Consider the following 22190-nt stretch of genomic DNA (forward strand, 5'->3'; position numbering starts at 1 on the left):
AATATAAATTTTAAGGGAAAACAAAATGCTAATATGAACAATTAGTATAAAATTTTAGAACATTAATATTGAGATCAAATATTCACATCGCTTCTATTTTTAACCTGAAATTTTGCTTACATTTTGCTTTATTTTCACACTAGTTTGTCAGTTTTACTAACCATTCTTTGGGGTCTCTATCCATAAAAGCAAATAGTCCCCATTATATATTATACACTTATGCCAGTGCTTCTAATCCCTGAAACACTTCTGGAACTCAATCTTTGGGACAGTGTTTAGCTCTTTTAGCTATGAGCTTTTAAACTAAATCTATGCTTGTAAAATGATGGCACTTTAAGGTTCCTTTATATTTGAGAATATTTGAGAAACAGAAAAATGTCACATGGGGCCATGTCTGGCGAATGGAGGCAGAGGCATCATAACAGAGTTGCTTTCGGCGAAAAATTTATGAACAAGCAATGAAGTTTGAGCAGTGCATCATCGTGCTGCAAAAGCCATGAATTGTTTCGCCACAAATCAGGGTTTTTTTTTTAGATTCCTTCACGCAACCTGTGACTGTTTTCACCTTGTGCCAAGAACTCATGACACATTATGCCGTTAAAATCCAAGAACAGTGAGTATAACCTTCACTTTCGACTGCACTTGTCAAGTTTTTTTTTGTTTTGTTTTGGCGATTCAGAATGCCTCCACTGAGATGATGGAGCCTCAGTTTCGATGTCATATCCATAAACCCATGTTTCATCAGCTGTTATGACATGTTTCAATAGTTCTGCATCATTGTTGACTTCATTCAGCAACTCCTGAGCGCAATTTCCATTCGCCGCTGTTTTTTTTTGGTTCGAAATTAAACAATTCTGGAACAAATTTTGCTGTCACATGTTCCATATCCAAAACACCCAAAAAAATTTCATGGCATGAGCCAACTGATATGCCATCATCATCAGCAACTTCTCAGATTGTGATTCGGTGGTCGTTCATAATCATTTCTTTGACTTTTCCACATTTTCATCTTTTGTTGATGTGTTGGGGCATCCACGGCACTTGTCATCTTCAACGTCTTCACAGCTTTCTTGGAAACGCTTATAACTTATTTTATTCACAGCAGACTCACAAAAGGCAATATTTAACATTTCTAAAACATTGCTCCACTTTATTCCATTCTTGTAACAAAATTTAATGCAAATTCTCTGATCCACGTCTATAAAAAAATAAAAAATCTCTCATAGTACCAAAACACATTTATCCTTTTTGACAGCTGACAACAGATTAAACATCTGAAATGGCTAACAAGATCACATACTTTTCAGAATTGTTTACTAACACAACAACGAAAATATTGTGTGAATTGGACTAATACAACTACAAAATTACAAAACTCCTGTTACTTAAATAGTAAATAATCCTCCAGTCTCTGTTGCAACAAAACTAATGATTATAAAATTAAATGAATTCAGAAACTGCATGTAAGATTCCACAGGCTGGACCTACCTGGGCCAGAAGTGGGATGCGGGCTGCCTCCAGCCACCCGACGTGCGCTGCTCCGCTCCGGGGTGATCGCCCTCCAGCCCCAGCACGGAGCCCCGATGCTCCCTGCTGCAACACCCCGCCAGCCCGTTCAGCACCGCCCCAGCGCCCCCCCGCCCAGCACACCACTCCGCGACACCTACCTCGCCGCCGTCGCCTGGGGCACAGTCCCTCCCGCACAGCCGCCCGCGTCTGCTGCTGCGGGCTCCGAGGACGCGTCTCCCTGCTCCAGCCTCGGAGCTTTGGCTACACAGTTCACAAGAGTCAGCACTGTTCCCCGCTGCAACTTCCACGAAGCACCATCCTTTACAAACACTACAAAACTAATTATTTTACTTTATAACTGAACCTTCATATAACATATACCAACATCCCTTACAAGGAATATTATAAGAACTGAACCTTCTTAAAACAATTTTAAGCACCAATAAAAAATACTTGTTCCAAAAAAAAATTGTCCAACCATCAGCGTGATATATTACATTTAAGCTACCAAAGAACATAAGAATAAGTGTCTACATACAATGGTACTACTGCAATAAATTAATGAGTATGAATTTGCCATTAAAACAATTTAACTTGCAAAATCGCATAGGAAAAAAATTTGACAATAGAATATTTCAGCACAAAATACTGTAAATCAAGTCACCTATTTATCTATATGCTTATCAAATTTCTCTTATGTAAAGAATGAAATTATTTAACTTTATAATACCATGCTTTGAAATCTCCCTCAAATACAATAAAATCCAATGGCCTTCTTTGTACAGAAAAATTTTCATAAATTTCCCTTTTCTTACAAAGAATGGGTGCCCAAATTATATTTTCAGCAATAATACATTCACAACACAATAACAGATAGCAATGAAGTGTTTACAAATTATGAAGAACAACATTAAGCCTGTGTGAATATAATTTTTTTTTAAATTTGAATAAAATTCAAATACACATGAAAACACTCTCAAATACAAGCATCTACTACTATCATTTCGTATTTTGTAAAGTACTTTATTGCCTGCAACTTAAATGAATGGTTGGTTTGGATTGATTTGGTTAGCTACATTTTAAATACTATGAAATTATTTTAATGGTTGGTTAGGTTATGTTTAAGGGATAATCAAAAAATATAATTGTAAAATATAACGTTTCCAATTTTTTTTCCCATGGAATAGTAGCTAAACCCCCAAACTCACCCAGAAAAATCTGAATGTGAGCGGCTCAATTGGTCCTGGATTAGAATTTGCCCAACCGAAGAAAACCGGATTAAATAGCGTCAGTTATTCCAACATAATAAATAAGAATATGCAAAGTGGGCAACGCAGTATCTGAAAAGTGTGTAATAAAGACGATGGCCTACCGTTTGGCGAGTCCTCCTGTGACTCGGTTGACGGCTCACCGCCGGGCGTCGTATCTGGCCCGGGACAAGGATCCGAGCACGAGGGTGCCGAAGGTCCCTCGGCCTGCACTTGTGGTTCATCGCACACAACAGGACGCGTGTTCAGGCCGTTGGTATCCGGAGATGGCTCCGTACGAGAGCTTCGCTCAGATGACGGTTCTGCGTCAACTTGGGCTTGAGACGAGAAAGTACTAAGGATTCTTTTCTTGGAGATCCGCCGAGTGTACTCAGAAATCTGACGAAGCTTCACTACCATCAGTTCTTCCCTTGCTGTTGGTACTCTGAAACACAATGAGTTATCAAAAGACTTCTAAATTTTGTTAAAATATGGCAAAAGCTAAGCACACAGAATATTACCACAAAGTGATGAGAACACACATACAACAGGCGATTGAGAATACAGTTATACTTAAAAAAGGACATGCTGAGTTCTTCCAGTGTAATTTTTCATAATGATTAAATCACTAGCAAACCTATGATCTTTTGATAGCTCTAACTAAAAAAAAAAAGATGTTACATAAACAACAGACAACCTGGCTTCTGATACACACACTGTTAATAACAACATACATAGTCATATTCATAAAATAAATACATTCTTTGTATTGTGAAATAGCAAACACATTGTGTATGGAACATTAACAAGCCAACAAGAAAACTGGCTTGCAAAACCTGCTTGCTACACTGGAAATAAATAGGGAAAAACAAGTTTGGGTAAGAGATCGAATCAAAAGAAATTCTAAGTTTCAGTTCCCGGCCATTTCATTTTAAACTAGGATATGAAATCTTTTAATAAATGGTGAGACTGATCTACTGTGCAACTGATATCACGACACCAATTCGTTAGATTAACCACACTGTGTGAGTGAAGAGATACGCAGAAAAAAAAAAAGCCTAAAAAACCAGGTGGTCGGAGAAGGTGAGTGCTAGAAGTGTTCAAACGTCTGACTCCCTGACGGAACTACTCAATTTTCCATAGAGTCCACACTTTTAGACTTAACAGTACTACGCTCTTTTATTGCACAATCATTGCACGAGCATAATCGTCGCACCTATATTTTCAGCCGTCAAAATTGGGATAAAAAAAATTCTCGCTTAAAAGTCGAATTATGTTTTTGGTCCCGCTATTAGATGCCGAGCGCTTTGTGTAGGTATCTTTTCCGTATAAAACTATGTATTTTAAAGTAGAAATCTATTATTTATTCGGAAATTACCACATACTTATTTAATTAACAGAAATACGAAGTTGTCTAATGTGTAAATTTTTTTTAAAGACATTTTTAAACATTATTATCTTTATCTGATCGTCTGTGTCGCCGCGGTGTACCGGTGTAGATATCTTTTCCGTATAAAACAATGTATTTTATAGTATAAATCTAATATTTATTCGGACATTACAACTTACTTATTTAATTAACGGAAATACGAAGTTGTCTGACGTGTAAATTTTCTTTTAAAGAAGTTTTTAAATGTTATTTCCTTTATCTGATTGTCTGCGTCGCCACGGTGTACCGCTTATGAACATGCAGCCAGCGCTAGTTGGCATCATTAATGTTTGATTATGTTGCTTCCCATATAGAACATGCACATGTAGTCGAATATTGATATCTCGCCTATTGCATGCAGCGCGCTCTCTCTGTTGAGTGCCGAGTTAACTACATTTGATGGCCCGCATTCTTTCGTGGTAAATGTGTACTACGGCAATAGTTACGCGTTAATTCACGTCGCAGATTCAAGTGGCTTGCGTTCGCGTTACAGTTTGGGTTTTCTATTTAAAGTTGCAGAAAGGTTTTTGTTTAATGAATTATTAATATAAATTGTTTGGCGTGCTCTTGTATACTACACTTTCTTTTTCTTTTTTTTTTAAATAAACGTACTTTCCATGAACGGGGTTTTTTATGAATAACTTCACCTAACAAAAATTTTTTTTCCCGCATAATCGTCGCACCCCTACTTTTCAAACTTGATTTTAGAATAAAATATGTGACGATTATGCGAGAAAACACGGTAACTTGCTTTTCTAATTGCCCTCCAACTCGACTAACATAAACCAGCCTGAAGCAAGAGATCTTAACCATCACAACCACCATAGCCAATAAAAGGCTCTGTACAAGTATGTTTTAAAATTTCAATTTTATTCTTAAAACCATTATCACAAAGCATATGGAAACATGTCTTCACCCTATTAAAATTGATAGTTACGCAAGGTCAGCTCGTGTTAATTATGAGCATAATACATGTAACTATTCCCCATCCCTTTAAAGGCTTTTTTTTATTCCTCACTAGATTATGGAAAACTTGCTAGTTCAGGAGGGCTGTAAGAAGGAAAATATATAGATTTATTAAAGACAAGTAAATATTAATTATGAATTAATTAAAATATAAATAATTAAAACTCTGCACTCACTATGCTTAAACTCTGGAAAGCAGTGTGGCAAAGATTTGCGATTAGAAAACCAGACAGAAATAGAGTGAAATATGAAAAAGTGGTTTTGGGGTAATGACGAAGGAATAAAACGTCATCTGCGCGATGTCGGAAAGGCACCTGTAGCCGGGGCCACGCAGGGAGCTGCCGACGGAGAGGCAGCGAGCGGCCAGCTCCTTGCAGGCCTCCTTGCCCTTCTTGACACGGCCGTAGGACTGCCTGACCAGGGCGCGCATGCCCGCCACACCCTCGCGCTGGGCCCGCAGGCACTGCTCGGCACGCCTCAGCTCCGCCCTCAGCCGGGCCACCTCGGCCGCGCTCGCCTCCTCCTGCTCCTGGCTCAGCTCCATGCGACGCAGCAGGTCCCAGGTGTCCGTCATCCCGTCCAGCACACGGCACCTGCGCACCGCCACGCTCGCTTCACGCACACTCCACGGGTCTACGCATCAAACTGCTACTTCCACCATATCTTATTCCAATGCCGATGAACAAAATCAGCAGCCAGCCGTTCTTAATTCAGCACGTTCAATGCGAATTACTACTGGTTCAGATAAAAACCTGCATGGATCTGTGGGTTCAAAGTTTTGTAAACATCACTGCAGATGATAAGAGGGTTAAGCGATGATGCTGAGTCGATGGGGGAAAACAGAAGCATCTCGAATAAAAACACGCAGGCTCACCGAATCGTCCATTATATCTTCCGCTTAACAAAAAAAAATTTGGGTCAGACCCCGCAAAAAAATTGAACCTGAAATATTTATTCTCTCTGTCATTCTTGCTTCACATCAGTTTTGGCCCGAAAATTATCTCAGCACTGTCATCTAAAATTGCTACATGTAAAAGATGTAAATTAATCATGTTATAAACATTTATTGATTACAGTGACTATTATATCAAGCATTTTCACATGTTACGTGTAAGGATTAATATCAGCTCCACAACTTTTAACTTTGGATGCATCATAAGATTACAAAACTTCTAATGTGCAAGTCAAATAATCAACTCCTTGGCTGCCTGTCATTTCTCTTTTTGTGTCATGTTCGCTGCCTCTCTTCCCCATGTCAATTATTAGTATACATCAACACATGCATGGTAGCATTTCCTCTTGTGATTTAAAGCCTTCCAGAATCCAACATGATCATTTACCAGATTTTGCTTGTTTATAATTTCCTTGTGGAAATTTATTTTCTAATCTTTACTATGGCTTTTAAAACACTTTGTGTCTGGTGTATGTGTGTCCGTGTTAAGTCTTAAGCTCGGTCTTAAATGTCAAGTAATTTTTTTTTTCATTAAAATTTTAACTCAATACATTTCTCGCATTTGTTGTTACTCTGTGAAAGTATAAATTTCATAGAAGCTTCACAGAAGTCTTATGCTTTGCCATTACAATATATATTTTAATTTTGTGGTTCTTGCAATGTTCTTAGCTAGTGGCATAATATTGCTATGTTATATGTAAGTAATTTATGCATGCCAAATTAGGTGGTCCCACTGAAGAGGCATACATTAGTGAAGGTTGGCTGCTGATGAGGGACATCCTGCCTCATAGAAGACAAAACTTAAGACGTAAACTACAGCCATACCACACACACTGCAGAGTCGACAGAGAAAGCAGCTATTGAAAACGACTCATGATGATAGACAACTTCTTTAATCCCACCTCTACAATAAAGCGCTAAATAGTGCCACCAGACTGTCTCCCATCGTGCTCATTCACCATATCTTTTTAAACATTTGTACCAAGTACTGTATGTCGTTTACTGTCAAAATTGTTTATGTAAATTCTTATTCTGTATCTGCTGAACTATAAAAATAGTTTCTCTTTTAACATCCATTGCCATTAGACCTAGCTTCTGTGCTTCAAACATGGAAACAGCTCTACATGGACAGTAACACACATTAATTTTTACTGAGAGGTGGTAGGTAATCCTGGACTTCTCATGAACACTCATTTTTTGATACTAGATGTGGTGAACAATGAAAATCATAAGATATTACCATAGGAAGAAACCATGTGAGTATGAACACAACATTTTCAATTAAACTCAGACTATTTATGATGATGAGATGGTATAAAATAATATCACCAAATCATTTTGGCTTTTTAAAAGGGAAATCAACAGAACAAGCAATATATCACTTTATAAACAAAGTAGTTGACTCTTTCGATAAACAAAACCATGTCTTAGGTATTTTTGCTGATCTCTCTAAGGCTTTTGATTGTGTAGATCATAAGTTGTTAATTACAAAATTAGAATCATATGGGGTAAGAGGAGTACCACTTAAAATATTTCAATCATATTTACATAACCGTTATCAAGTTACAGCACTTACTCATAGAAATAACAATGGAAGATTAATAGAATACATTTCGCAAAAAAACCCAGTAACCATTGGTGTACCTCAAGGCTCGATATTGGGGCCAATATTATTTATACTATTTATCAATGACCTTCCACAAACAGTAAGATTAATTAAAGGTGAAACAACTATGTTTGCTGATGATACAAGTGTAATAATATCAGGAACTGAAAAAACAGATTTTATAAACATAACAAATACAGTGATAAGTGAACTCAATAAATGGTTCCAAAAAAATAAACTTGTCCTCAACATTTCTAAATCCACTATAATGAAATTTTCACGGTCAAAACATTTAATTCTGGAAGACGAAATTAAGCCTATTGGAAACAGAAAATTGGAAATTAAAAATGAAATAAAATTTCTTGGTTTAGTAATTGATAAAAATCTATCCTGGAATGTGCACATAAACACTATTTCTAAAAAATTAAGCACTATGTGTTATGCTATGCAAACCATTAAAAATATTTGTTCGACTCAAGCTGTCCGAGCTCTATATTTCTCAAACGTTCAATCTATCCTTGAGTATGGTATTATTTTTTGGGGAAACTCAAGTAAAGCAATTAAATTATTTCGCCTTCAAAAAAAAATACTAAGAATAATAAAAGGTAAAAATAAAAAGTACCATTGCAAACCTCTCTTCAAGGAGCTAAACTTTCTTACACTCCCCTCCTTGTACATATATCATACCATATTGTTTGTAACTCAACATATAAATTTTAAACAAAATAGTGATATACATGAATATAATACCAGGGGTCAAAATAAGTTACAGATAGTAGGGCATAGAACAAATATATTTGCACAAGGCCCGTACTATTGTGGCATAAAATTAATTAACAAACTTCCAAGACAGATGATAAATACTAGAAATGATAAGAAATTTAAAGGAATTAAAAGAGTATTTAACTAAAAAAGCGTTCTACTCTGTTAAAGAGTTTTTAGATGGGTGATTCATATTTTTTGCAAAGTGATTATATTAAATGCTCTGCAAATATAGTTATTGTATCTGTTTTGTATATTAAATGCTCTGTAAACATTGACTATGATTTGTATCTGTCTTGTCTTGTATCTATCTACATATGTATATAAGTCCCACTTTTGTTTTTATTTTTTAATATATGTTATATAATTTAATGTATCAATACTGTATATTAATTGCTACTGTATATGATTTGCTGGTAGCACCATGACAAAATATCCGCTGTACTGAATTTGAGTTCTGTATGTGAGTGTCCTATGTGTTTTGTATTGACAACTCCCCTTCAGGCTGCCTGGAGAAATGGAGGCTTATAAATAAATAAATAAAAAAAAAAAAAAAAAAATACCATAACCTTTGATTATGATGGTATTTATTGCACTGGTGCTACGTGGCTGATATAAATCATATAAAAGGTTAGCAATTTAATTTATAATATGTATGAAATGGTGTAAGATTTTGGTGGCACAATTTTAACAAGTTGAGGAATGGAAAAAAAAATTAAAAGAAAATTTATTTGTAAGTAATAATTGAGGTTACGAACTGTCCTTATATGTAAATATTGGTTTTACATTTCCTATGGTAATGCACAGAGAAAGAAAATTATCATTAAATTTATTTAAACAATTAAAATAATCACACACCAAATGCTTGAAAGAAGAAAGTAAATACCTACCAAAAACAAATATTTTGGTAATCAAACTAATTAAGTTTTGATTTATGGACAAAATAGTTTATTCAACATATCATGAAACACATTACCTATTCAGTGGGCGCTTGCTTTTTGACATTACCAATTCATACTGTGCACAAGTCTCACGGCTTACAAATAACACACACCACATGTTGATTTAATGTGATACATGTTTCATTAGTGCAGCTCCACGAATGTTAATAATGAGCCAGAACTTTCAGAATTTTATGATGCACCTTCGTACAGTAAACAATAGCAACAGACAGAGGGCGATGCGAAGGAAGGGTGGTACACACGGACTGACACACACAAATGTATGATTCCGAGCGATAAATGACATAGAGCCTGAAAGGAAGGATAACAAGGGCGGAAACGTGAATCCATGCGTATACACACACGCATACACTAAACTGCTACGGCAACCTTGGTGCAACTCAGCAGCCAGGCATCTACGCCACTTGAAATGTTCTGCCAAGTATATTTCCAGACACATATTTAAAAGAATAAAATCAAACCATACTTGTCATTGCCAGTATCCATGGGAGCCACGACAAAACAACTAGGACAGCACTATCCCCCCTTCTTTTACCAGTTTACACAAAGCTACAGCCAGATAGCTGACGTAGGTATACAGTGTTACTAAACACTTATTTATAAAATGGTGTTAATTAAATGTGAATTAAAAGCATACATTTTTGTACATTTCTTGGGAGTGAGGGAGGGAAATGGAAAGAAGTGGTCAGGATAGTAAAACTGTAGCCAACATGCTAAATAAACTTCTCTTGAAAATGAAAGAAAAAAGCCAAGCAGTTGGAAACTCACCTTTGTGCGTGAAGGCTGCGCTCCAAGTTAAGGAGAAACTCCTGATTGGTGTCGGTGACTGTCTGCAATGTTTCCGCCAGAGCTGGCGCGACCTTGGCAGTGGTTTCCTGTCTAAGATTTCTTACCATGCTTTGACCTCCACTATTTTCAGTTAAATAACTGTCCTCTTTCTGTTCTTTAATTTTTTCTGCAGTCTTGGGAATAACTACACTTGCATCAGGTTTCGTGGTTTCCACGTGAGTTGACAACTCTTTGCCGGCCAACGACTGTACAGGCTCTGTGATAAGTTCTGATGACTTCTGAGCTACCTGCAGCTTATGAACATTATCCACCACTCTCTTTTCAACCCGCACATTAGCATCAGCACCATCTGTCTCTGCAAGACCTGAGCTGCCCGCAACCTTCTCATTCAGGTGTCTGTTAAGAGGGACAGAAGTATTAGTCAATGATGATTTCAATGGACTTTTAATAACACTTCCATTAATCAACTCTTTATTTGGACTACTAGTACTGCTGCTGCTGCTACTAGACATTTGCTTTAAATTGTTTCCAACAACACTAATCTTTGTATTACCCTTGACTTGCTTGGGTACAGTTCCCAATTGTGAAGCGACAGAACTACTGCCATGTGGTAGCTGCTGAAACTGCTTCTTCGGAGATATATTTGGAGAAATTACTCTGGTGGTTCCAAACGATGGTTGCCTTGGCTGAGCCTTCACCACACGCGATTCTTTGTTGGTGATCTTTTCAAACAAAGTCTTTCTGGCACTAACATTTTTGGAAGTGATGCTTTTTGAAACCCCCAAGGATGATTCTCGTCCTAAAGTGTGGGGTTTCTTCGGCACAATGCTATTATTGGCTATTGCGTTGCTCGATGCAGGAACCACACCGGGCCTCGGCTGAGATATGGTCACGGTCAGCTTGTTCGTCGCAGTCACCATGCGCTCCGCCCCACTCTGCCGAGCAGCCTTCTCGCTGGCACCAGTGCCGGTCACTGTCCCATCTGGCGGCTTCACAACTCTCCCAGCTACAGGACGAACTGGTGACAAAGACTTAGTCGATGCTGAAATCAGCTGAAGGCGGCGAAGTTTGTTCATTTCCTCCAGCTTCATAACCTGGTCTTTCAGGCGCCTGTATTCTTCCTGTTGTGACTGTGGGAGGTGTCGAACCGCCTAAAATTTAGAGAGAAAAAACGTTAAGAGCAAGCAGATTATGGTCAACATTTTGAATACAACAAATATCTTATTTAAATAGTGCATGAATTCAAGTAAGCATTTTTATAGCAATGACAAAAATGGTATTGCAATGTGACAAAATACTGATAATTATTAGCACCATATGACTGGCATTATGTAATTAAAGAACAAATGTATGCAACTGGAAAGTTTGTGGCAAATTCTAATGTTTTGCATGTTTTTGGCCCACCATTTTGATGAATAACCCTAACAAAAAAATTGAAACCACAAAATTATTTTATTTATAACTACGTATATCTGAAATACCCTACATTGTCCTGGTTTTAAGCAAGGCTTCATTTATGGGAAAAAGGGGATAATTTTTTTTAAATCTCGAACATAGATTGTAATTTTCCTCTTTTACGGTCAAAAGTCAATTGTGTACAGGTTTGTAGCAACCCAGTTATTGCCCTCCAGACTTTATAAATGAGTTTACGAAAGATTTATAGTTTTTCTATAATCATAAATACTACTTAGTTAGGTTTTCTATAATTATGTAAAAAAACACTATATATAATTTGTTTACAAGGGATTAGTGCATTTGTAAGATGTTTTATTAACATAGTTTACATTTATTTAATGGTTATTTAAATATTTCTAATGGTTGGTTTACTTTGATATGAGATATATTTCCTTAATTTCTACTTACATAATTTTTTATGTGCTTTCATTTTTTCTTTTGTATGTTGTGTTATTGTTTTTAGTATGAAAACAAAATTATGCAACATCTCAGTTATAAGGAAGTCAATTATTCTCGGCACCCATCAAAATTCTTGAAGTGTTTAATTATGTGCCTCCAGACCAATTGTGAGCTAGCTGCAGGTCTGGATTGTCACTGGTTTATCAGGCTTGAATAAACATGTATATTTTATTTAGACAGAAAACAAACAGTCTTATTTTATTTGCATTTAGAACCTTTTACTGCAAAGTTCACGAGTACTCAATGTTTTTCATTTGTCCATCCAAAGCATCTGGAAATAATGCAATAACTTTTCTCTTATTTTGAAGGTCAAATGTGCAAAATTTCATCACGCTCAAGTAAAAATGTAGATTAATATTAAAAAACATACATATGAATTTAATTTTTTGTACTAATTTCAGAAAAATCTAACACATCCACTTACTATTTTCTGATTTTAAGACCATTTTGTCTACATTAACATTCAAGTGTCAAACATTACAAATTTCTACTTTACAAAACTACACATTAAGCAAAAAGCAGTTCATAAAGGTTCATCAGGTGGTTTAAAAGCCAGCACCTATAAAAAACACTGTTGTGACTCACAAGGAGCGAGACTCACCAACGGTGTCTTGTTTGTGGTCGGCTCCAACTTCTGCGCTGCCTCCTGGCTCATGCGAGCCTGCTTCAAGAACATGTTGATCCGCTCCTCCAGCTCCGGCATCGGCTCGGAAACCATGCTTGCGGTAGCAGCCTCATCTGCACTATCATCAGACTCCTCGTCATCCTTGAGACAGATCACGAATCGCTGCGAGGAGTGTGATGTGGCCTTCATGGGCACTGTCACTTTCAGTGACTGTGACTTATTGGGAACTACAAGATTCACTTTCTTCCTAGTGTATCTCAGTGCTCTGGCCAACTGCTTCTTGGAGTACTGCATCCTGTCGCCTCTACGAGCCTGCATGGCACGATGTTGTATGCTGTGAAATGATCTCTGAACAGTCGGGATTGGTGCTCCGGCCACTGGTACTGACATTACGATGGGATTGGTTGGCACATTTGCTCTGGCTGTTGTATCCTCGATGATAGGCACACCTGTATCTGAACTTGACATTACAATAGGATTGGTTGGCACATTTCCTCTGGCTGCTGTATCCTTGATGACAGGCACACATGTGTCTGTACTCAAAACTGTTTGATTGATCTCTATCCATGATCCATCAACTAGTGAGAGTGGGTTGGAATTCTCCGATGGAATATGCTCTGTAGGGTTGTAACCATCTTGTACTGCACTGATTTCATGCGAAATAGATTCCGGAATACTTCTTTTTTGTTTTGAATTTAACATTGTGTGAAGAAGTTTGGCTCTGAGTAGTTCTTCATCTTCTTCATCCTGCACTTCCTGCACGTCACTAATGTTTGCTTGCCCATCTTCTTCTGGCCCCACCTCATCTATTACTATCATGGATGCCATATCTATCGCGGTGACATCATCTACCTCATCCTCTGGTCTCCAATCGCTACTGGCCTGACCCACCAATTGCTCATCAAGATGGTCCATAGTCTTGCATGTTTGGGGCACTGAAATACAATTAGCAGAGATGCTACTTGATGATGTGCCTGATCTTGCCATGTAAAAAGGTCCCTCAAAATTTTCTTTGCCATCAGTGCAAGTGAAATTCTCATTTGATTCTGCAACAGGAACACCATTATATAATTCTATCCCAATGGGCTGAGCACAATATGGAACCATACCACAATCATCATATCCTACGTATGAGGCAGGCAATGGATACGGTTGTGGACCAAACACAGCACACGACTGATCCCAAGTTAACGGAGCATTTGCATCAGGTGCTGCCAGAGGTACATTGACACTAATTCCGTGTTCTTCACTGGGTTCCTTCTCTTCATCTGTGTCAGCCAATTCCATATCAACAAGCGTGGTGATTTCATCAGGTTCTTCACTAGACACATTTTCAGTACTGGTCAAATGGGGGTCAGGGCTTTTTGGACTGAAATCTTGTTGATTATGCTTTGCAGGAACTCTCCTTTTTTGCCGATTTTGATGCTTCTTCAAAATCGCAGACCGCAAAGCAATAAGACGGAGTTGCAACACCTCCTCATCTTCCACAGGGGCACCACAGTCTGCTTCTTTTGCTGATTTATCAGTCACATCGTTGTTTTCAGGCACACCTGTATCAGTTTTTTCTTCATTCTCTACAGCTACCTGCACATGAACTTCCTCGCTGATGCTACTCGGATACACAGGTTCAAGAGAATTGCTATCTTCAACTTCTGGGGAGCTTGCGATGTCAATAACTTCCACAGGTGGCTTTTCTGGAATTGGGAGTACAATGATGTCATTGTCAATATCTGCACAGGTAGTATTTGTACACAAGTGTTCTAGTGAAGAAGTTATCAGTGGTGATGGTAGTGGCGGTGGTGATGACAGCAACTCAGGTGGTGGTGTCTGCGGTGGAGGTTGAGGTAAGAGTGGAGGTTGTGGCGAGAGAGGAGGATGTGGCAAGAGTTGAAGTTGAGGTAAGAGAGGAGGTTGTGGCGAGAGAGGAGGTTGTGGCGAAAGTGGAGGTTGAGGTAAGAGTGGAGGTTGTGGTGGTGAAGGTGGCAGTAGTTGTGTAGATGATGATTCAGATATGGTGCTGAGGTCCAGGGTGGGCAAAGTTACACCCATATTTTGTAATCTTCTCCTAAGACTGGTGCTGGCAGAGACAAAATGTTGTCCTACAAGACCAGCTATTTTGTGAGATCTTCTTACTTTAACACGTTTCTCACTCACTCCATCATTTTCATTGAAGTTAGACTCCTTGTGCCGCTTCTTCAATTTTGCTGCCTGGCCATCTATTGACTTCATCTTGTGGTGCGACACAGAATTATGCTTCTTTTTCGTATGTGTTCGTTCTGCAACATCTGACACACATCGCTGGAGTTGCCTACCATCTGTGTTATTGTGGCGTCTTCGCTTGATCTTGTCAAATAAACTGTGATGTCTACGAGGGGACTCCTGGAAGAAAGCATAATGGCTTCGCTTCCTCATGTTGATATACGGAACTAGTTTCGATGTTACAATGCTTACCGGAGAATCTCTGTTTTCCTTCTCTTGGACTAACTCTGAAAAATAAACATCACAGAATTAATACTTACTTTTAAAACTTCAAAAATTGCTATTTAAGGTTACACTTGTGAAGTGGCCTCATAGCAGCCTGTACTATTTCATAAATAGAAAAATTAAAAACTCCACTCGTGTCCATACACAATTTGAACAAGGTAGAACAACAATCAATTAAGGAATTATGCCAGGATTTAAAAAAATCATTATTCAGATTATTTGTTCCATAAGCCTTTTTCAATGTTCAATTTGCAGGACTACTCAGAGGTAAGAAAGTCGAACTGAAGGTTGTTGATTTCATACAGATCATTGTATTCTGAACATCACAAGATAAGATGAGACTGAGATAGCTATTAAAATAACTTCTATGTTTAATATGTTACTCTACAAGCAAAAATATAATTTTCATTAATATAAAATTACTGTTCACATAAAATACCTAAGCAGAAAAATACTAAGAAATTTTTTTTTCAATTAATTCGAAAGAAATGAAGGTAAACTTAAAAACAATTATCTAGGTTGTTGGCAATTATATTGGCCATTAAAAAATAATGTAAAATTTCCAACTTAACAGTGGCTGATCTTAGTCCAATAAAAATCCAGACAGCACTACGAAGGTTTTTGTAACTTTTGTACATGTCATATTTGTCCATAAACGCAAGAACAGTTAGGGGCAAATTATAATGATTAGATAACATAACTAGCAAACAATCTATCTCTGTAGATCGAAAATTGCTGGCAACAGTTATAAAATTCTCTGAAAAGTTTTCTTGGTTTACCCATCAAATTCTTTTCTGGGCCTTACTGTATTCTTAAATGCTTTTCGTAAACAAGACACCACTGGAAAATCTTGGGCAGTTTTCAAATCATTAAGTTTTTTCTAAAGCCCACATGTGTGCCCAGGTAGTCTGACATCTTAACACTATATACAGTTAGTTTCAAATAAATCTAATAGAAAAAGAATTAAAATGATACATTAACTGGTTGATTTGACCTGGAACAGTAATTAAATAAAAGCAATATTAGTGGAGAATATAGTATTTAATTTTCTAGGGATGAAATTTATGGGTGGCTAAAAAAAATATGATTCTGAAAAATTAATTGAATGATTCTGTAAAGGTGATAATGTAATAGTACTTCATAAACACAAGAAGATTTAATTTTCCAGGTGTGTATTTATTTAAAAGTCATGCAAAAGGTTTTCAATAACAAGGGACCATTATTTATGTCATTTAAATATTATTTCTTGTCAATCCATTTTTTTTTCTCAATTTGATTCCTGAAAAGTTTATATTTGTGAAGGACCTTGGATATGAGAAAATTAGTGCAGTTTTAAGATTTAAAAAAAGCTTAATATTGATATAAAATTATTAAAAAAATATGTAACTTAGATTATTTAACAATTTTAATACTTTTTGTTTCATTTTATTTTATTTTGCTTTCTACCCCACATTTTCCCTGAACTTCATTTGCCTTCCCACTACAGAGTATTTCAGAATTCAGTCTGAATTAAAAATGCTGAAACATTTGATTTATGTTAATGTGGTGTGATCATAGGTTTCATGCTCACCGTTACTTCTAGAGCAGTATCGTCTCTAAGCACAAGGCTGTGGACTTGTCGTGCATAGGGCAACTATAAGATTTGAGTGGTAACCGTAACATTATGACAGACAATTGGTAATTCTGAAGGAAAATGACTTTTTTATAACTATTATAATAAAAAATCCCAAAATTGTTTTTTTTTTATTGACATGTTTTCCATTCATTAAATATCAAAGATGGTGTTTTGATACTGTGAGTAGTTGACCAGTAATTTACCATTAACAGTGGTTATGTAAGGTTAGGTAAATTAAAAATAGCATAAAATCATGAACGGTTGGTTAGGCAGGTTAGCTACATTAAAAATACTTCGGTAAATATGTAGTTGAGCGGTATTTGCGAAAAAAAAATGTTAAAAATCCAAAAATACCTTTATTAGACGCTTTTCAACTTCCTCTTTTCATTAAAAGCGGCGGAGGTAAGAAATTTCAAATACTTTAGAAGATATCGAAAATTTATATTTCATCATATGTAGTTGAGCGGTATTTGCGAAAAAAAATTGTTAAAAGTCTGAAAATACCTTTATTAGATACTCGTCAACTTCCTCTTTTCATTAAAAATGGCGGAGATAAGAAATTCCAAATACTTTAGGAGATATCACAGTTCTTATTTTGCATACAAGACCTGTGTTTATTATTCGACCGTCGCCATTTTTTTTATTTTGCCGTGTGTTTGTGAATGCCTAATTAATGAAAATGGTTGATTAGGTCAGGTCAGTTACATTATAAATACTTTGAAACTAAGCGTACATTAAAAATAATATGAAATTATTTCAATGGTTCTTTAGTTTTAAAGTATTTATAATGTAACTGACCTGACCTAACAAACCGGGAAAAAGGATGAACAGTAACAACACACGTAAAATTATTTTGTTACTTATTGTTATTACTTGCACAACAATAAAAAATAAGACTTTAAAATTAGAAACGTTAAAAACTCGCCTAAGTTGGAGGCGTTAATTAAACACCGTTTTAAAACAATAAATGAACTAAATAATCACGTATTGGTTCATTTGAATTCTGGCCTATCACGATCAATCACGTGACATCATTATCCAATAAAAAAAATAGATACTCGTAAACAAGAAACAATGCAGAATGCCACATGAATGCACTGGTATAATTGTGATGAAATTTAAAAATTCCATATCTCCTAAAGTATTTGGAATTTCTTATCTCCGCCATTTTTAATGAAAAGAGGAAGTTAAAGAGCATAGAATAAAAGTATTTTCGGATTTTTAACATTTTTTTCGCAAATACCGCCCAACTATGGCGGTAAATATGTATTGTATGGATTAGCGCCAAAAAAAATCGTACAAATATGAAATAACTTTCATTATATGCTCTTTTACGTCCTCTTTTCAAAACCGCCTGCGGAGATTAAAAATTCCAATTACTTTTGGAGATATTGCCGTTCTTATTTTGCAATACAAGCCCTATGTAATCATTCAACAGGCACCATTTTATATTTTGCCGTGTGTGCCTGAATGCCTAAATAACAGAAATTTTCCATTACGTAAGGTTAGTTACATGATAAATACTTCAAAATAAACGGAAATTAAAAATAATATCAATTAATTTTACTTGTTATAATGTAACTGACCTGAACTAACAAAACGGGACAAAGGTAGATTAGTTCAGGTCAGCTACAGTATAAATACTTTGAAACTGAACGGACATTAAAAATAATAAAAATTAATTTTAATGGTTGTTTAGTTTTAAAGTATTTATAATGTAGCTGACCTGACCTAACAAACCGGGAAAAAGGATGAACAGTAGGAACTCACGTAATTTTCTTTTTACGTGATGTAGTCGTTCAACTACGTCGCGAAAAAAAAAAAAAAAAAAATCATACTTGTAAACAAGCAACAATGGTGAAATGGTATTCGGGTATGTCCAGAAGGATGCGTGAATCGTAGGCTTCCCGCTGAAACACCGCATCAGTGCACATCATGAAAATTAAAAAATTCCATATCTCCTAAAGTATTTGGAATTTCTGATCTCCGCCGGGTTTAATGAAAAGAGGAAGTTAAAGAGCACAGAATAAAGATATTTTCGGATTTTTAACATTTTTTTTTAAAAAAATCGCCAAAAAATGAATATTAAAAAATTCGATATCTCCAAAAGTAATTGGAATTTTTTATCTCTGCAGGCGGTACTGAAAAGAGGACGTAAGATAGCATATAATGAAAGTTATTTTATATTTGTACGATTTTTTTTGACGCTAATCCGTACAATACATATTTACCAAAATGGCTCTCCTTCAGAATCACCAAACATTATTCTAAAACCACACATTTCTGCAATTTCCAAACTGCAAAAATACAGTTTAAAACAAAATTCAGAGACAGAAAATGTTTTTTTTATGGATGTCTGGAGTAGTTTTTAAATTGCATGTTTTTTTCTGAATTTCTAAAAACTGTATTTTCACAAAGGCAGGGCCCTTAATCGCCGTGTGATCACAAATGTGCAAATTTATGCCTCTGGACCACAAAAGGATAAGAGCATGCCACACCCATCTACCAGCAGCAGTATTAACACAGATTACAACTCATTTACTGATCATTTTATATTCGTAACTTATTTAACTGTAAGAAGAGCTTTCAATAAGGCCTATACCTTTTTTTGAGAACTTTTCCATTTAGGTAACTACAAAAATCAGTTGATATTAGGCACCATTAACTCCCAACTTCCGAACAGGCAACAAAAAATATTGTTCGCCTGTTCTGTCATAAAAAAAATTTGTAAAATATACGTGCCTACATACACTCAGTAAAAGATAGCAAATACTTTATATTATGCACTCACCAATGTGGGAAGATATTTTCCTCGCCCTCGGATTCAAGGTCCGTGGTGAACGCGATGCAGCAGAACTATGGTTAGTACATCCACTTCTGTCAATATCTGCACATGCATATTTTTCTTCATTTAAAGTGAAAATATCATCTGAACTCAAATCCTCATATGAACTGTCGTCCTTGATTTCCCCTTCTTCAAATTCGTCATCTACACTATTGCTCTCTGCTAACATTCTTTCTTTTGATGCCATTTTATTTTAACTCATAAAAAAATTGTTATTTATAGAGTTCAAACGAACTTTATCATCTCAACAGTGTACAGAATCAGTCAAAAACTTAACACAAACGCAAATTCACGAACCTGTCTCACATCGATTCACACCAAAGCATTCTCAAGTCATGGTTTTCTGTACTAGATTTATGTGCCATTTAAAAGTGTATCTAATACACGTACGAAAAATTTACCTCAATGGAAACATTTCTGTGACCCTAAAACTTCCCTACTATAAAACAAAGACCCATTCCCTTTGATTCTGAAACCATACAGCCATATGCAGAGGTCATCCTTTACTTTAACTTTAAGGGATACTTCATGAAGGGAGGCGCCGTCCTTATAGTTTAAGTATCGTGCAGAGTCGCTTGAAGTACAGCCCGTTCCTTTACTTTATAAAGTGAAGGTTCGCCTCTTACTAAATTGCGAGTGAGGCCGATCGTGTCCGAAGTTAACCGAACTTCCGTGACGTCACGAATACGTCATGGTTAACAGCCAATAGGAACTGACCCACGATTGACTTGTTTACTTTTTTGATAACACGTTGATTGTAGTTGGTTTGTATTTGTTAGATTTATATTCAAATCTACCTTGAGAATACATCATGACGTCCTCTCAAAAATCCGAGCGATTTTCATCTATCGAACGAAGCATTTTGTTAGGGCTTGTTCGTTCCTGGGCACATGTCATCGAATGTAAGAAGACAGACTTCAGCAACTTGGCTGCCAAGAAAGATGCCTGGGCGCGAATTGAATGCGAGTTCAATTCCCAACCTGATGTCATCAAGGTACGTTATTTGCATTATCATATTGAAGTAAATCCATGTGATAGTTATTCTTATATATATATTACAATATAATTTGGTTTAGATATATATTAGGAAAAAAAAGATCGCTAAATGATTGTTCTTAACCATCAGTGACAGGTTATTTGTTATACAAAATAAGTAGTTTTCTCTATTGGTGTGCAGAACAAACTATGGACTCAACAGCTGGCTGAGCACCTAAATAAATACAAGTTGTTTTAATTTTGATTATTTTCTTACCACCAAACATTGATTTATACTTTATAGACAGAACTATCTTTTTAACTTAATGTGTGTACATTTAGCACTACATTTGTAATTCGCATATAATAATTATATCACAGCTAAATTAATTTTAACTTGCAGCGCTCCAGTGCCCAGCTGAAGAAATGCTGGGAAAATGTCAAGACCAAGCAGAAGAAAGCCCTTGCTCTTGCCACAAGACAGCGAATGGCAACTGGTGGAGGACCTTTTGTTAAAGATCCTCCCACAGATCCTGAGCTGGAAATAGCATTGGGCGGTGTGTTGCATTGTGTGGATGATGCTGTAGACTGTGACATGACTTTTCCTTCAGAAGCTTCAGCTTCTGTAGAAATTGTGATGCCACAGTCTAACAATACTGGCTCTGGTGCACTCAGTACTGGCAGCTTACTTGTGAATGCATCACAAGAAGAACCTCATAGTATTGTTCTACCAACACCTGTTTCTGGTTTTCGTGCTAGAAATAAACCAGCAATTGATGTGGAGGTGGAGCGCAGGTTTTTAAACCTTGAGCGAGCCGACAAGCGTGCACGGAGAGTTCTCGCAATGCAACAGGCTGAGCACAGGCTTAAGTTGAGAGCAAGTAAGGCAATGGCAGAGGCAGAAGAGCAGCGCCTTGCAAACGAGCAGGCAGAAGCGGCTCGAGCAGTGGAAGCTGAGAAACGAGCTATTAAATTTGAGCTCATGGCAGAACAGCGTAGGGCTGAGCTGCACGCACAGCAAATGCGACACGCTGACGAGCTACATAAGCTGCGCATCAAGATCCTCACGGAAGCAAATGATGTAGTGTTTTAAAAACAATTTTTTTTTTTTGTTTTTAAGATACTGCATTGTTTGCTTCGCATTAACATGGTAATAGGCCTCCTGGGGAACTCGCCATTTAAAATAAAGAGTAACGAGTTGAGTGTTATACCTCCAGATGTTTACCACACGTGGTAGACATCTAAGGTGATTTGGAAACTGGCACAGTCAGGTAAGTATCGTCTTGTTCCAATTATGCTAAATGTGCATGCCAATATTTTTTAATGGTAAAAAAGTGTCCTTTAGCTTCTCTTACTGATCTATTTCAATTAAAGTTATCTGTGACACTACTTGCAATGTGTGGTTGCAAATGTCTCCTGTACACCTTATAAATTGGGTATTGTTCTTATTTATTACAAAGTGAAATTTTTGGTGTCTATATAATTCATTTTATTTACCAAATTAGGTCAA

The 22190-nt window shown here is 36.6% G+C and overlaps 2 protein-coding genes across 5 annotated transcripts in view; one reads left to right on the forward strand and one right to left on the reverse strand.

Moving 5' to 3' along the window:
• The window catches only part of LOC134532787 (uncharacterized), a 33219-nt gene extending 13053 nt beyond the window's left edge, over positions 1-20166 (reverse strand). For 2 of the 4 annotated variants that reach the window (XM_063369644.1, XM_063369643.1), the window contains exons 1-7: positions 19652-20156; positions 12738-15247; positions 10202-11373; positions 5466-5744; positions 2882-3201; positions 1668-1770; positions 1489-1590 (exon numbers count right to left, since the gene is read on the reverse strand). In XM_063369644.1, the coding sequence (XP_063225714.1) occupies positions 1489-1590; positions 1668-1770; positions 2882-3201; positions 5466-5744; positions 10202-11373; positions 12738-15247; positions 19652-19892 (4727 nt within the window). In that variant the 5' untranslated portion in view covers positions 19893-20156. Of the gene's footprint in view, positions 1-1488; positions 1594-1667; positions 1771-2881; positions 3202-5465; positions 5745-10201; positions 11374-12737; positions 15248-19651 lie in introns of all 4 variants that reach the window. The other 2 variants (XM_063369641.1, XM_063369642.1) reach the window with 2 other exon arrangements.
• Positions 20167-20196: 30 nt separating this feature from the next.
• On the forward strand, positions 20197-22158 carry LOC134532789 (uncharacterized). Its single transcript, XM_063369645.1, has 2 exons — positions 20197-20699; positions 21084-22158. Exons 1-2 carry the CDS (start codon positions 20517-20519, stop codon positions 21771-21773), a joined length of 873 nt encoding a protein of 290 aa, XP_063225715.1. The 5' UTR covers positions 20197-20516; the 3' UTR covers positions 21774-22158.
• The last annotated feature ends 32 nt before the right edge of the window (positions 22159-22190 follow it).

The sequence above is a fragment of the Bacillus rossius genome, chromosome 6 (assembly GCF_032445375.1).
Source record: "Bacillus rossius redtenbacheri isolate Brsri chromosome 6, Brsri_v3, whole genome shotgun sequence".
NCBI lineage: Eukaryota > Metazoa > Arthropoda > Insecta > Phasmatodea > Bacillidae > Bacillus > Bacillus rossius.

What these genes read in the sequence shown, in the direction of transcription:
- LOC134532789 (XM_063369645.1), top strand. Translation starts at nt 20,517, where the DNA reads ATGACGTCCTCTCAAAAATCCGAGCGATTTTCATCTATCGAACGAAGC. An exon ending in CCCAACCTGATGTCATCAAG is followed by an intron (nt 20,700 to 21,083) that starts GTACGTTATTTG and finishes TTTAACTTGCAG; the next exon opens with CGCTCCAGTGCCCAGCTGAA.